The sequence below is a fragment of the Cynocephalus volans genome, chromosome 8 (genome assembly GCF_027409185.1).
Source record: "Cynocephalus volans isolate mCynVol1 chromosome 8, mCynVol1.pri, whole genome shotgun sequence".
NCBI classification, from domain to species: Eukaryota; Metazoa; Chordata; class Mammalia; order Dermoptera; family Cynocephalidae; genus Cynocephalus; species Cynocephalus volans.
The window spans coordinates 14,546,676-14,561,206 of NC_084467.1; the positions used below are offsets into that span (position 1 = coordinate 14,546,676).

Consider the following 14,531-nt stretch of genomic DNA (forward strand, 5'->3'; position numbering starts at 1 on the left):
CCTCCAGGAAGCCTTCCTTGATTGGCCCTGACTGGAGGCACCCCAGGGTCTTGCCAGTGTTCCATCCAGAGCTCCAAGGCTCTCTGGTCCTGACTTTGCAATAAGCTTCCCCTAAAGCAATTCCACTATCCCCCCAAGATTGTCTTCTGACCATTACCACAGTAGCCAGGGGCAAAAAGAGGGTGTCAATGGGCCCTAGGAAGATGCTCCGACTCTGCCCAGAGAGGAGCCTGTCTGCCGGGGAATTTCACAAGGTCTCCTTAGACCAGCAGTTCTTCCCCTCCCCCAAGGTGGCAAATAGGCAGCAGTGAGCCAAGATCCATCTTAAATAACCCAAGTAATAAAACTGGCCAGTTAAGAGGGCACATGCAATGTCTCCACTGCAGGGGCCTCCCGCCATCGAGCAGCAGAGGAGCAAGCGCAGGTCTGTGTGAACCTGCACTTTGTGGAGTTGGAGCCCAAATCGCTGAGCAAGCATGTTGGAGACAGTTCAGAGACAGCCCCCCACCCAGCAGGCCAAGGCCCCAGTGCCATTCGATTCCACCTGGCTCCTCTCCCCAGAACCCCCAGCCTCATTTAGCAATCAGCAGTGCCATCTCCTCATCTGCTTTCTCAAGCAATCCATGTGGTATATCTCCATTTTCAAGATAAGGAAACAGAGGCTCAGAAAGGCAAAGTTACTCTCCCAAGGTAACACCCTAAGGCTTCCTCTCTTCCCAGCTTCTGAGTTCCACACAAATGCTCTGCTCCAAGCTATCTAATTTAGCAGGTTTCTGTAAAACATCCCATCCAAGTGTGTCTTGAGATCCAGGGGAGGCATGAATATAAACGCTAGGAGAAGACAAGACATTTCATGGAGCTGTGAGTAGCTCCAGGTTGCATGGGAAGTTGGAGAAGAAACAGTATTTGGGGAGGGCCCAGGGCTTCCAGCGATTTAGTCCCCATGGCACAGCACTCACCAGTTTACAAAGTACTTCCTCAGGCATCACTTCAGTTAGTCTTCCAAATAGCCTCATGAGGTCAGATCTATCACCCCCATTTCACAGAAGTGAAAGCTGAGGCTCAGGGCAGGAAATCCGGTTGCCATGGGCATGCCCCTTTCTGGGTACGGCACAGGATAAAGGCTGGATGTGGAGCCTGACTTCCTGGGCTCAAATCTTACCTTGCCACTTTACAGCTGTGTCTTGGCCCAGTTCGCTCAATGTCTCTGTGGCTCAATTTCAGCACCTCTAAAATGGGCTAATGATAGCACCCAACTCACTGGGTTATTATGAGGTTCCATGAATTAAATATTTGTAAGCTGCTTTGAATGGAGCCTGGCAAAGAGTAACCGCTGTATAAATATTCATTTAATAAATTAATTAACTAATAAATATTTATTGTACTCCTAGTATGCACAGGCACTCTTTCAGCAAACATTTGTCACATGATGTTGGCACATGGCATGACATATTTGCCTGTGTCCCCAGACTGTGAGCTCCTGAGGGCAGGGGCTATGTTTTCTACCCCTACCCCCAGCCCAGTGCCCAGCATGGGGCCTGGCACACGGTGGGTGCTCAGCCACTGTCATAAGAATAACAGAGCTTTGGCTTTTCAAATGTCCACACCCAGCAGTCTCATCTTCCCCATCAAGAGACACAAAATGACTATGACAAGTTCCCTATACCCTGGCAAAGTTCACCGCACTGAACGAAAGCAAAAGTTCGGAAGACCCCAGCCCAGGCTGGAGACCAGCTTCCTTCCAGCCACCAGATTGCCCAGTGCTCCTTCCTGCTTGTCATCAGCTGATGAGAACCTGTGGCTCTGCCCCGGGGACACTCAGGGGCTGGGCAGGATAAAAGGAGCATTCATTTAGGGTTTGAGACCTACAGCCAGCCCTGGCTTTGCTACAAGACTTGGAGCCAAGTAACTTCTCCTTTCTGAGCCTCGGTTTTCATCCTGCAGAGCTGCCACAGGATTTAAATGGGACCACAGGGAAAGCACTGGACAAGTAATAATATATGTCCCCTGTTTCTCATCCCTCCCCCTGCCAGCCCCACCAGCCTAGTGTGCCACCAGCTGTGGCTGACCAGGAGCTCCCCCCACCGGGGCCTGGCCCCCATTAAGATCTTCTGTAAAGGGAAGGGGAGCTGGACAGGATTGCTATGGTGGCCTGGGAGGCACATCTGCCGTTGCCAGTGACTCATTTGCTTCTCAAGAAATAATTACTGTAAAGTGACAGCAGGAAGTCTTCCAATGCAGCAGTCACCTCCTGTTCTGCCACCTGCTGCAGCAATACTGTGACAGGCACCGGGGAGACCTTTCCATGGACTGCCTCCTGCCTGCCTCCTCACCCTGGGTCAGCCAACCTTCAGGTGACATGGGACAAGGCCACTTCCTGGGAAAGAGCACTGAATTCAGGGTCTGGAGACCCAGACTGAACTCACTGTAAGATCTGGGACAGATTTCCTTACCTCTCTGAACCTCTTATTTTTCAAATGAGCATAGTCAATTCCTACCCCTTGGGGTTGCTCTAATAATTATCACTTGTTTAAAGAAGTCATCACAGAGCCTAGTAATGTAGTAGGTGCTCAATAAATGGCAGCTACTAAGACATATCAATTCATTTTTAAACATTTTTTCACAATGTTTTCATACTCCATTATTTCAACTGACTTTTACATCAACCCTGGAAAGCAGGGTTCCTCATAAGATACCCTACCCCCATTTTACAGAGTGGCAAACTGAGGTGTGAGAAATTAAATGGCATGAACAGAATCCAGACCACTCCAATAAAGTTACAAAGAGAACACAGTCTTCACAGGCCACGAGCAAGCCCACCTCTCCACTGTCCCCATTCCCAAGTGGGCAAAGTGATGCTCAGACCACACCACAGGCAAGCTTGGACAAGGGCCTGGACTCTCCAGGGCTCCAGCTGACCCATGTCACCACCCAAGGGGCACAGCCAGGCCACAGCCCCTCGAGAGAACCTGAGGCATTTGCCAGGTTTGCTGTTGGGTAACAACCAACCTCTCTTGTACTAGGGACTAGGGTGAGAAACCACATCCTGCCCAGGAAGCCAAGCACCCGGTGCCCAGTGTGGGCAGGAGGCTACTTCTTAGTGTCACAGATCTTCACCAGCCTCCGATCTGGCCCAGAATCCTCTAAGCACCTCCCAGTCTGGCAATGCCCAGAAGGCTGCACAACCCACAGATGCTGCGAGCAAAAGGCATGGGCCACCCTCCCCCAGCTTCCAGCCTGGTTTTCAACCTCTGCCCACCTCACAGCTCACCCCACTTAGGGCACCCACCCACTGTCCTGTGAAAGCTTCCTATGTAACTCTTCTGGAACTTTACCGTTCACATACCTCATGCTGTAGCTATGTCAGCCCATTTCCTCCTCCCACAACTCAAGACACAGAGTTTAGCATCCCTATTTTACAGATGAGGAAAGTGAGACTCCGAGACGCGGTGATCAGCCCACACTCAGCTTTCAACTCCTGCACCACGGCCCCAGCATCTGGGATCAGGCATTGGGTGTTTATTCAAACTTCTTGAACTGATGTGTTGAGACTAAAGCCCAGGTCTTCCGACTCTAAGTCCAGACCCGTCCTTGCACAAGCAGCCCCACCCCTGGACACTGAGTCTGGGTCGTTTGTCTGTCTGTCTTGTACCCTCACTCCCTGGGTGCCCACCAGCACAGCAGCTGGGCACAGAGCCCTCTCTCACCACATGAATGTTCACTCAGTGTGGACTCTGGCCAGGCTCTAGCTGGCCACAAGCACAAGCTGAAGACAAACCTGCAGCCAGCCCTCGAAGAGCTTACATTCGACGGGGGAGCAGACACATCCCAGGCAATTACCACTCACGGTGTGGGGACTGTGAGGCAGGAGGTAGTGGGCGCTTGGGACGCCTGACGGAAGAAAGTCAGGGAAGGTCAACCCATCCCGAATCCTGAGCATGGGGGACAGCAGGGCTGCATCCTTCCCTACCCCAGGCCTTCAGCCATCTGCGACATGGGAGATAACTGGAACACCAGCCCAGCTGCATCTCCCTGATGCAATCAAAAGCCAGGACAACAAATGCAAAGTCCACAGCCTCCGGTGTCACTGATACACGGCGTGGTTTCAATCAATTCTCCTGGAAGTCAATGCATCTCGTTGCAGAAGAGGGTGTGTTCAAATTCTGGGTCTACCCTTCCGTGTCCTTCAAATATCAACACGTGGGGATGTGGGCCATGGGCCTGGAGAAAGAGGCTAGGGGTGTGTGTACATGTGTATGCATCTGTGTATGAGAGAGAATGCATGTGCACACATGTGCATGTGGGTGTCTGTGTGGCACATGCATGTGTGTGTGAGTGTGCACACACGCTGGGGGTAGGGGGCTCAAGGGCCGTGCAGCCATAGGCCCAGGCAAAAGCCCCGCCTTGCATTCCTCTGAGAAGGAATCTTCAGCGTCAGCTGTCTCCCGGCTTCCTTTTCTTTTCTGGGACCTCATTCCCCTCCCTCTAGCCTGAGGCTCTGAGAATCCCTCCCAAATTTGTCCCCAGTGAGAATGCCAGCCAGGCCAAGAGACTGTAATACAGTACTCTCATGAACCAAGGAGTAAGATGGAGGGGGTTTTGTGTGTTTCTTTAAAGGAGGTTGGAAGAAAGGGCTGGCGGTGGCAAGAGATTTCCGGAGACACAAATCAACTGCTACAAGGAGCTTGAACACCCTCTTAGATGCTGGACAAAGAAGCGGCCCTTCTTCCCTCCGCCCCCAACACCACCTCTGGCGCCTTCCACGGGACACAGAGAGTGGCGACATGTCCTGAAATGGATTGGCTGGGCAGTCCAGGGCTGTGCCCAGAAATCCTTGTACATTAAGGGAACAGACTTTGCTGGGTCAAGGGGGGTGAAGTGGGGTAGGGGACATACCAGGTGCCTTCCAAGTCCCAGGTGCCTTAACACGGCTCATTTGTTCCTCCCCCATCCCTGAGAGAGCAACACTATTATGCCCCTTTTACAAGGAGGAAGCAGTGGCTCAGGCAGCTCAGAGAGGCCAAGCAACTTGCCCACAGTCACACAGATAGTGGCAGAGCTGGGATTTGAACCCTTTTTCTACCATCCCAGGCTGCCTCACTGGAAAACCAGAAATAGAAATCCGTATCAGCGCCAGCTTCAGAACTAACAAAAGTGTCAAAGGCAACGAAGCCCTCTGCAGCTTTCCAGGGCAGTCCTCTGGCTTTGGGGAGTTCAGGGGCCAACACCCACCTGCTCGAGGGCCTCCCTGGGGTATGACGGGAAAAGGCGGGGGCCACTCCAGCTGGCCCACCCACCATCCCTTTTTGGAGACCTCCATTCCAGCCAACAGCCCAGCCAGCCCCTTCCGGCTCACGGTCAGAAATAGCTGTGACAAAAGTCCCTCCCAATGCTTAAAACAGACACACACAAAGGTGGAAAGAACTTTGCCAAGCGCCGGCTGCAGGCAGATGATGTGGGCACCACGTTGGAGCGGTGGGGGAAGCTCTGAATGGCAGATGGAAGGTCTGCTCAGCTTGACTGTGTGGGCCAGCCTCCTCTAGGCCTCAGTTTCCCCATCTCTAAAATGAAAGTACTCAGCTGAATCAGCGCTCTCTTTCATTCTTTCTTTTTAAACAGCAGAATCCTGTTTTCAAACTGAATCTTCCTCAGACTATCAAACTGGGAGTCGGATGGAAATGGAGCTGCTGTGGTTGACATGGGTCAAATCCCAGGTGCTCAGCCCCCCCACTGTCCCCAGAATTGACCCAAGGCACCCTGCTCTGGACTCCAGGGCTTTGAAGAGCCCACTTGAAAACCACCAGGTTAAATGATCATGGTAGTCCCTCCAGGCTCTCAAAAGACCCTCCAATCACCCCAGGCGCCAGGGAAAAATAAACCTAGCCTCTGAGCTGACTTAAACCAGGGGCACATACACACAGCAATCTGCATGGGGAGGGAACAAACTTAGCCAGCAACAAATCCTACTAGAGGGGCTTCTAGACCGGGGGCACCAGACCCCCAAAAATGTCACCCTGCCCAAAAGGCAACTGGGCCAGCACCACCAGTGCTGGGCAACTTCCTCAAACAACCCATGACAACTTTCCCCTCAGCTGCCGGGCTACAGGAACCTTTTTCTTGACAACCTCAAAGCTTTCCTTCTTCCTTCCAGAACCAATGAAGAGAGAAGAAACTGTGGAAACAGCTCTGCCAGGAGATGGGCTAGGCGGCACTGCTCATGCCCAGAGCCTGGCCCCTAGTCATCTGAGCAGAACAGGAGAGGGAGCGGGAGGCCCAGGACAGAGAAAGTCCACAGGGAACACACCATCATCTCGGGAGGCAGAAAGATCAGCCCTGACCCAGGCCCCTTCGAGTCACAGACCTGAAGTACACAGCAAACTGGGAGGGATAACCTAAAGAGACCCCCTCATGTAAGGGTAGAAGACTTGAGGCTCAGAGAGGACAGCTGTTGGCCAGAGGTCACACAGCACCTGGTGGTAGAGCTGGACTTAGAGTCCAGGTCTCTTGGATGACAATTCAGAGAACTTTCTGCTTGTTTAAAGTTCAGATAGATTCAAGAGGAATCTCCCAGGGAAAAGCCCCCAGTTTGCAAAGTCAGAACAGGATATTTCAGTAGCACTGGGTGGTAACAGAGCGGAGATGTTTGTTTTGGTTTCAAAATCAATGCTTGACAACCTTGCCCTCAATACAGTTTCAGTGACCACATTTCTTACATGGTAAAGAGCTGGTTGGGCCAAGGGGAAACCAAAGCAATGGTGAACAGGGCTGGGACTCGTGCACTCCAGGCCATGGGCTCTGGTTTAGGTTGGCATTTCCAAAGCACATTTCATGTACCACTGATGGCACACGACGTGATGTTAGATGGTACACAGGTGACATTTTTAATTTAAAATATATTGAATATGTAGGTGAATAGATAAGCAAAATGTGGTCTATCCATACAGTGGAATGTTTTCAGCAATAAAAAGGAACTTCTTACTGATACATGCTACAACATGCATGAACCAATATTATTTAAGTGAAAGAAGCCAGACATGAAAGACTTCATATTATAGGATACCGTTTATAGGAAATATCAAGAAAAGGCAGATCCATAGAGACAAAGAGCAAATCACCGATTATCTGGGTTGGGATGGGAATGGAATTTGTCTGCAAATGGACATGAAGGGTCTTCTTTGGGGGGCGATGCAAGTATTCTAAAACTGGATTATGTTGGGTTGCACAACTCTGTGAATTGACTAAAAGTCTTCGACTTGTACACTTAAAATGGGTGGCTTTTGTGAGATGCAAGTTGTACCTCAATAAAGCTGTTAAAATATTTCACATAAGGAATAGTACAGGTGGTAGCACAAGGATATGCGCATAAATCATGGAGTGGAACCCAAAACGCCTCCAGCTTAAAGAACACTGAGCCACTCATTGCAGGTTGCCCTCTGGGGAAGCAAATGGGGTTCTCCGAGGCTGCGTGCTCCTCCGGGTAGACCAGAGGAAACACTGGAACCTTTCCTTTCCTGGTCAGGCTCCTTCCATTAGTCACTGCTTGGAGTTCCATGCAAAAATCCTGGGAGGATCTGAAGGCTTTGGTGGCCAGCAGTCCAGGCAAACACCTTGGTCTCATCGTTCAGACTGTGACTTTTCTTACGGGCCAGGAATCAGAGGTAGGCTGGGAGCTCAAATTCAGATTTATATGCAATATTGCTAAGGCCAGGAAGACTCTTTGGGATCATCTAGCCCTGGGGTTCTTAAACTTTTTAAAAGTTGATCGTATGCCGACCCGCCTCTCAAAATAAAATTCTTATGAGAGACCCAAATATACAAACAAGTAAAAGCAGAATATTACTTGTACAAATTTATATTGTAGGTTCAAATACATAACACTCACCTATTCTCAATTGAATCAATGAGATTAGTGAGGCTATTTTAATCCATTAACATTTAGAATTGGGATTATGGATGCCAGTCCCACATCCAGTTTAATTCTATCTCCTGTTTTGGCTGCAGAGTATCAAGAAAATCCTGACTTATACAGATAAGTAGCTACAAATGGTTTTTTAGCAGCTTGCTTTGCAGTCTCAGAAAACTCTTCAGACAGAGAAGGCAAGAGGCTTTAACTTGAAGCCAACTACTAACAAGTTAGTAAGTTAGTAGAATCTAATGAGTTAACATTAAGAATTTAAAAGTGAGTGAGCACATTTATATGACTATATTAACATCTTAATGTGTTTTTAAATAGTAATTTTAATAAAATATTCAAGGAACCCCTAAAGCATCTCTGAGGAAGCCTAGGACTTCAAAGAGCACAGCTCTAGCCAACCCACCTCACTTTACAGATAGGGAAACTGAGGCCAAGGGAAGGGCATATATAGGCTTTCGGAAAAGCCCACATTCAACTTCAGAAAAAGTGGGTCTTTCCAATTCACAAAGAAATGGAGGAAGAGAAGGTGCGCATGCACCCCATAAGGGCGGGAAGAGAGACGCCCGCACTCCACCTGTCTCAGCAGTGCCGGCTCATTCCACGCCAGTGCCAGAGGCTGACATCACACCCCACACCCTTGGTGCAATTCGAACAGATCATTGCTCAATGCCAACCTATCTCCCTCTAAGATTGGGCATGGTTTTTCCATCTCCTTAGTAGCCAGGTCCAAAAAGCACACACACAATAAAACAATCACAACACAAGCCTGAGGCATGACGACACGATCAACACTGGCAGGCAGGAGGGCCCAGCCCATCCCTCCCACGAGTTTCACCATCAAAAGCAAGGGTTGTTTCCCTAGCCCGCCCCAAAGAGGCTGACCACGAGGGGCAGAGAGGTGGACTCCCTGTGGCAAGGCACTGGACCATTCTCAAGTCCTCAAGAGAGAAAGGTACCCCAAGAGAGAAGCTTATCTCCCAGTGGAGTGTAAGACCCACCCCCAGAAAGTCAGGCTCTGCATGAGAGAGACCTGAGTCTCTGGCATCCCTGCAAGCTTGACAAAGTGCCTATCATCTTTAATAACATCAACTGGATTACTTTATACCTTCCAAAAAGCATCACCATCCTACTCTCCCCCTGGCAACTGTGGGATTTTACTATTCCCATTCCTATGATGAGCAAACAGGCTTCCAAGTGGTTCAACATCTCACTGGCAGGTGACGGAGCCAGCATTTGAATCCAATCCAGTTGCTAATCTACCCAGTGGGAGAATAAGGAAGGAGATCCATGCCCAGCTCCCTGAACAGACCTTTAGGAATGGAAGAAAAGGTCCTTCTCAATACATCCTCCAAGCCCTGGAGTTCGGAACTGTGGCTCCAAATGCAGAGTTGCCCGGGACAGCAGCCACCTGGACCAGGGGTCCCCACCCCCATCCAAGATGCTACAGACAACCCCTCTCCTCTTATCGGAAAGCCGGAAAGCTGAGCAGACGGTACTGTCAGCCAGGCTGCAGGCAGGAAGCAATGACAGTCTCCCAGCTGGGGAATATGGGCTGGGCAGGAATCCACTGGCCAGTCCTGCAGGCAGTCTGCCCCACCCCCACCCCACCCCCCAGCTCTAGCCAGAGATGGTGGTCTGGGTCCATTCGATGTCCAGTTTTCCAGCCCTAGGTTATCTCCTCCTTGGGGGCCTTTAAGCAGAGTTCGTTGGGGATGAACGAACTAATCCATGAGACTCGGGGAGTAGGAAGGAAGGGGATGAAGGGAGGCATTATAAAAAGCCTGTGGCCAGTCTGATGTAGTTCTGGTCATACAGCCCAGCGTGCTGGACGATACAGAGCTGGAGCAAGACAGCAGACCCCAAACCCAATGAGCAGGGACAGATCCATCCATTTTCAAACACATGATCTCATTTAACTCAAAGAAGAAATAGGCAGTGGGTTGGTTAAGAGTTTTTTCATTTCACCCATTGAGGGAGGGAAGCCTGCCTCCTGCATCCTTGGGAAAATACCAAGACTGGGAGACGGACTAGCCAGGAGTAGTTAAAGTCACTGGTTCAAATCCTGGCCTCACCGCTTATTAGCTAAGCCCCCCCTAGGCAAGTCACTTGCAATCTCTGCACCTCAGATTCCTCATTTGAAAAATGGGGATAAGACTGCCTTACGCTCTGCATTATCGTGAGGATAAATGAGACCACATAAAACACAGATAGCTATTATGTCACCTAGAAAACAACGTGCCTGGACCAGCGACGGCGCAGAGGTGTCCCGCACAGTAGTCAGCGCCCGCCCCCATTCTTGGATCTAATAACTGAGTCTCAGCGTGTGTAGGGCGATCTGCAAACACAGCTTCCAGCCCACCTGCCGGGATCAGCTGCCCACCCAGACCCCTCCCGCTCACACATTCCCGGGCTGCCTGGACCTGGATGCCCCCTCCCAGGAAGCGGCGGGGGAGGGGCGCGGCCCCGCTCACCTCCGCTTGTACTCGTCGCGCTCGCGCTTCACCTTGGCCAGCACGTTGTAGAGCGCGCGGACCTCGGGCGTGATAGTGTCGATCTGCACGCCCACGCCGTCGGGGTGCACCCACGACACGCCGGGGCCCTGCACGGTCTCCACGCCGCCGCCGCCCGTGCGCCGCACCTGCGTGTAGCTCCAGATGGTCCCGGGCAGGCGGCCGTAGTGCTGCGGGTGCGAGCCGCCGCCGGGGGGCAGGCCGCCCAGGACCGCGGCGTTGGCGTTGGCGCCGGCGCCGGCCGCCGCGCCGCTGCCGTGCCCGCCGCCGGGCGCCGGCGGTCGCAGCAGCTCGGGCCCGGTCTGCACGGCCTGCTCGCGGGAGAAGGTCTTGTAACGCAGCCGCCGCTCGCGCTCGCTCTGCTGCTGCTCCAGCTGCTTCTCCAGCAGCCGGTTGCGCCGCTCCAGCTCGTGCACCTTGGCCAGGAAGCAGCGGAAGCGCACGTTGAGCCCCTTCAGGAGGTGGATGTTGGAGCCCAGGTCGTCCCGCAGCGCCGCCGTCACCGGCGACGGCCCTGGGCCAGCCCCGCCGCCTCCCCCGCCGGGGCAACCCCCGCCGCCGCCGCCCGGAGGGCAGCCGAAGGCCAAGGCCATCTCCCCGAACAGCAGCGAGTTCACCATGCGCCGGCTGCGCGGCTCAGGGCCCCGGGCCCGCGGCTCCAGGTGCGGCTCCAGCTCCGGGCAGGGCTCCCGGCGCGGCCGGGCCAGGGCGGGCGCGGGCTCCAGCGCGGCCGGCCGGGCGGTTCCAGATGCGCGCCAGATGCGGCCTCCGCAGCGACGGCGGGCCGGACTGCCCCCGGATGTGGGCGCCGAGGAGAGGGATGGGACTCGGCCGCTCCTCCGGACGCGATGGAGGCCGCGGTGGCTGCGCGAGGCTCGCGAGGGTCGTGGGTCCCACTGCCGCGGCTGTCACAGACGCTGTGGAGGGGCCGCGGCAGCCGCACGCAGAGGACTCTCGGCCGGCACTGCCCACTCTGCGGCGGACCCCGCCCACTGCAGACACCGGCCCCGCCCCCGCCCTGGCCCCGCCCACCCCTCCTCCCTCTGCGGCGTTCCACGGGCCCGAGGCTCCGCCCACCCCCGGGCTCCGGCGCTTTCTGGGCTCAGTAGACCGGCCGCGGCGGCTCTGGCTCCGCCCAGCTCCCCAGCTAGATCACGCCTTCCCCTGCGTCCTGTCCTGTCGCCGACTGCGTTCGGATTGTCTGCCCGGGTACACAGACCGCAGAGCTGCACCGGGGACCGGGTTAGCTGGAACCGCCGCAGAGCCAGCCCATCCTCTTAAAGGGGCAGGAAACCCAGGCAGCGCTTGCTTCCCCCTGTAGGGACCCCCCCTCCCCTGCGTCGTCTGCCGAGGAGGCTCCGCTCCTCCCCTTCCCCCGGGCCCAGATTCCCACGGATGCGACAAGGGCTGGGGGACCACAGCATCGGAAGGTGCGTCAGCTCCCCATCCCCACTCCAGCCTGGGATGGCCTAGCCCTCTCTTCCCTGGAAAGGCAGCGCTTCCGCCGGCAGGTCCCCCACGCGGCCACCCGGGGATGGGCTCCTCGGCTCTTGCCCCCGCCTCTAGCTGTGGGCCTCGTCGTCCCGAGATCAGCGCGGGCACTGAGGATCCCCCTAGTCCGAGGTCCACCGAGAGGCCAGACCGCGTGAGGGGTTGGGGGGAGAGCGAGAAAAGACCCTCCTGGGGTGACAACCGCAAGCTCGGCTTGGGCCTCGCCTCTTTTGAGGGGCCGCGGCTCCCCGACCCTGACTGAACCCCTCCCCACCATCGCACACTCACACGCTCACCCCAGAGCCAGGGGTCATTTCACTGGACTGGGACTGGCCGGTTAGCTCAGCCAGTTAGAACGCGGGGTTATAACACCAAGATCGAGGGTTCGGATCCCCTTAACCCGCCGGCCGCCAAAAAACACTCACACGTTTCCCTGAACTGCCTTAGGGGGCAGCATGGGAGCGAATCGGTCTGGAGTCATGAGCCAACCTCAGGACGCATTCATTCATTCATTCACTCATTCATTCATTCAAATATGATTTTACACCTATACCCCAAAGGCCAAGTCCTCTAGTCTCCTGAACCAATTTGCAAACATTAGTATATGTCAGACATTATACTTAGGTATTATCCCCATTCTACAGAGAAGGTCACTGAGAGCTGAGCAGTCAAAACTATTCCAAAGCACATGCTCTAACCGGCCTCCTACACTGCCAGCTTCCTGTCCATTTCCACGTTTGATCCTCACCACAAACCTCAGAGGGAAGGTGACCCCACCTTTGAACGCCTGTGGCTTGCACTGTGTGCCCTTAGCCAGATATGTGATGTGTTCCAGATTCTTCTGGCTGCATTTTTCGAATTGCAATTTAATTTTTGTCTTGTTATTAATGCTTGTGTTTGTTTTATCTCTTTGTGTGTAAGCTTGAGGGCAGGTGCCCTGTCTTACAGGGACAATGCCTTGGTGTTCTCGATGACAAAAAAGACAAAGGAGACAAGGGCTTTGCTCTGGGGTGATGTTGTGGTTCTGATGTTAGTCTGTTGTTTTCGATTCAGTCATGAGCAAACCCGCCCCATATTTCCTTCCCTCAACCACAGCTCCATGCTGCCTGCCAAAATGGACTCACCTTTTACAACATCCAGCTTCGAAACTCACCTGTATGGAGACCTTACTCAGGTTAACCCAACCCAATCTGGTCACTACTCTTTATTTTCTGTTCTTTCATCTCTTGATGATTTTCTTGTTTAACCTAAAGAATCAAAACCCCCCTTTGCCTTGAAGTGGGTTTCATGAACCCCTAAGGGGACTGAGAATAGAATTCTGCGGGGTCCATGACATTGGGGTGGACGAAGGTTATATCCTTATTTTCAGTAATCACTAAATGGTATTTAGCATTTCCTTTGATTATGAATGTAAGCAGCACATAGAAGTCCCTGTGATTTTGTCACTAATAGAAATCACATGTATTTTCATATCACACTACAGTTACTGTAAGTATCTCAAGGTATCACTTAAGCTACCACAACTCTGAAGTTAAGGTCATATTAGATCCACACTAAATCTTATAATCTATTGTATTAATAAAGAAGCATACATGTAACTATCACAAATTTGTTTTCATTTGGGGGGGAGGGGTGCTAAAACCCGGGATCGAACTGTTTTTTTAATATTTTAATAGATGTATTTTAGTAAATTTATTTTCATTGTAATCCCAAAGCATTTTTTAAAAATTAATCTGAGAAGGGGTCCACAGGCTTTTTCAGGTTCCCGAGGGGCCTGTGGAACAGAAAGTGTTAAGAAGGCACATCTGAGGAGTGTCTTTCTGCAACCTCTTCCAGAAGGATTTGTCCTGACACAGAGCTGCCCTGAAGTTGGTGTGTGAAACCTTCCTGGGGGGTGGGAGCAGCCCTGTCCTGGGCACCAGAGAGGTTCAGACATTCCACAGTCATTCACTGAGCACCTGCTGGGCACAGATCCTGCACCAAATGCTGAGGAAAGAACTAAGGGGCTCTAGGAGAACTGACAAAGATGAACAGAAAGACCATTCTGAGACATGAGGTGTGGGGGGTGCAGAGGAGAGAAGCCTGACCTGGAGGAGATGGCCAAGCAAAGACCAGAAGATCTGAAGGAAGTGGCAGAAGTGGTACCCAGACTTGAAGGGGTTTTCAACTGAGCCATAGAAACATGACATGTAGAAACAAAATGGCTAGAAAATAGTTCTGCAGCCACACAGGGGCAAAAGCAAGGTGCTGTGTCTTGCTCTTTGTGGGTAAGATGAGATGGGAGGTTAACCTAATCACCTTCCAGCTAGGATAACCAACCATCCCAATTAGCCAGGACTGAAGGAGGTTTCTCTTGGTAGGACTTTCAGTGCTGAAACTCAGAAAGTCCCAGCCAAACGGGACAAGTCGGTCACTCTACTTCCAGCCCATATAGATCTGGAGATTTCTGGGGCTAGAAGTCCTGGCTGTCGGTGTCAGCTAGACGGAGCTCAGAAGGCAGCAAGCCTAATGCTGTCATTTTAGGTACCAGAGAACGTAGGCCCAGAAAGAGGTAAGGACTAGCCCCAGGTTACCAGAAAGTTGGTGGCAAAGGCTTGGCTTGAATTTTGGTCCCG

The 14,531-nt window shown here is 52.7% G+C and overlaps 1 protein-coding gene across 1 annotated transcript in view; it reads right to left on the reverse strand.

Annotated features, from left to right (window-relative positions):
• Positions 1-11,338, reverse strand: part of IFFO2 (intermediate filament family orphan 2) — a 47,708-nt gene extending 36,370 nt beyond the window's left edge. The window contains exon 1 of the mRNA XM_063105335.1: positions 10,387-11,338. Within this exon, the coding sequence (XP_062961405.1) occupies positions 10,387-11,045 (659 nt within the window). The 5' untranslated portion in view covers positions 11,046-11,338. The remainder of the gene's footprint in view (positions 1-10,386) is intronic.
• Positions 11,339-14,531: the final 3,193 nt, after the last annotated feature.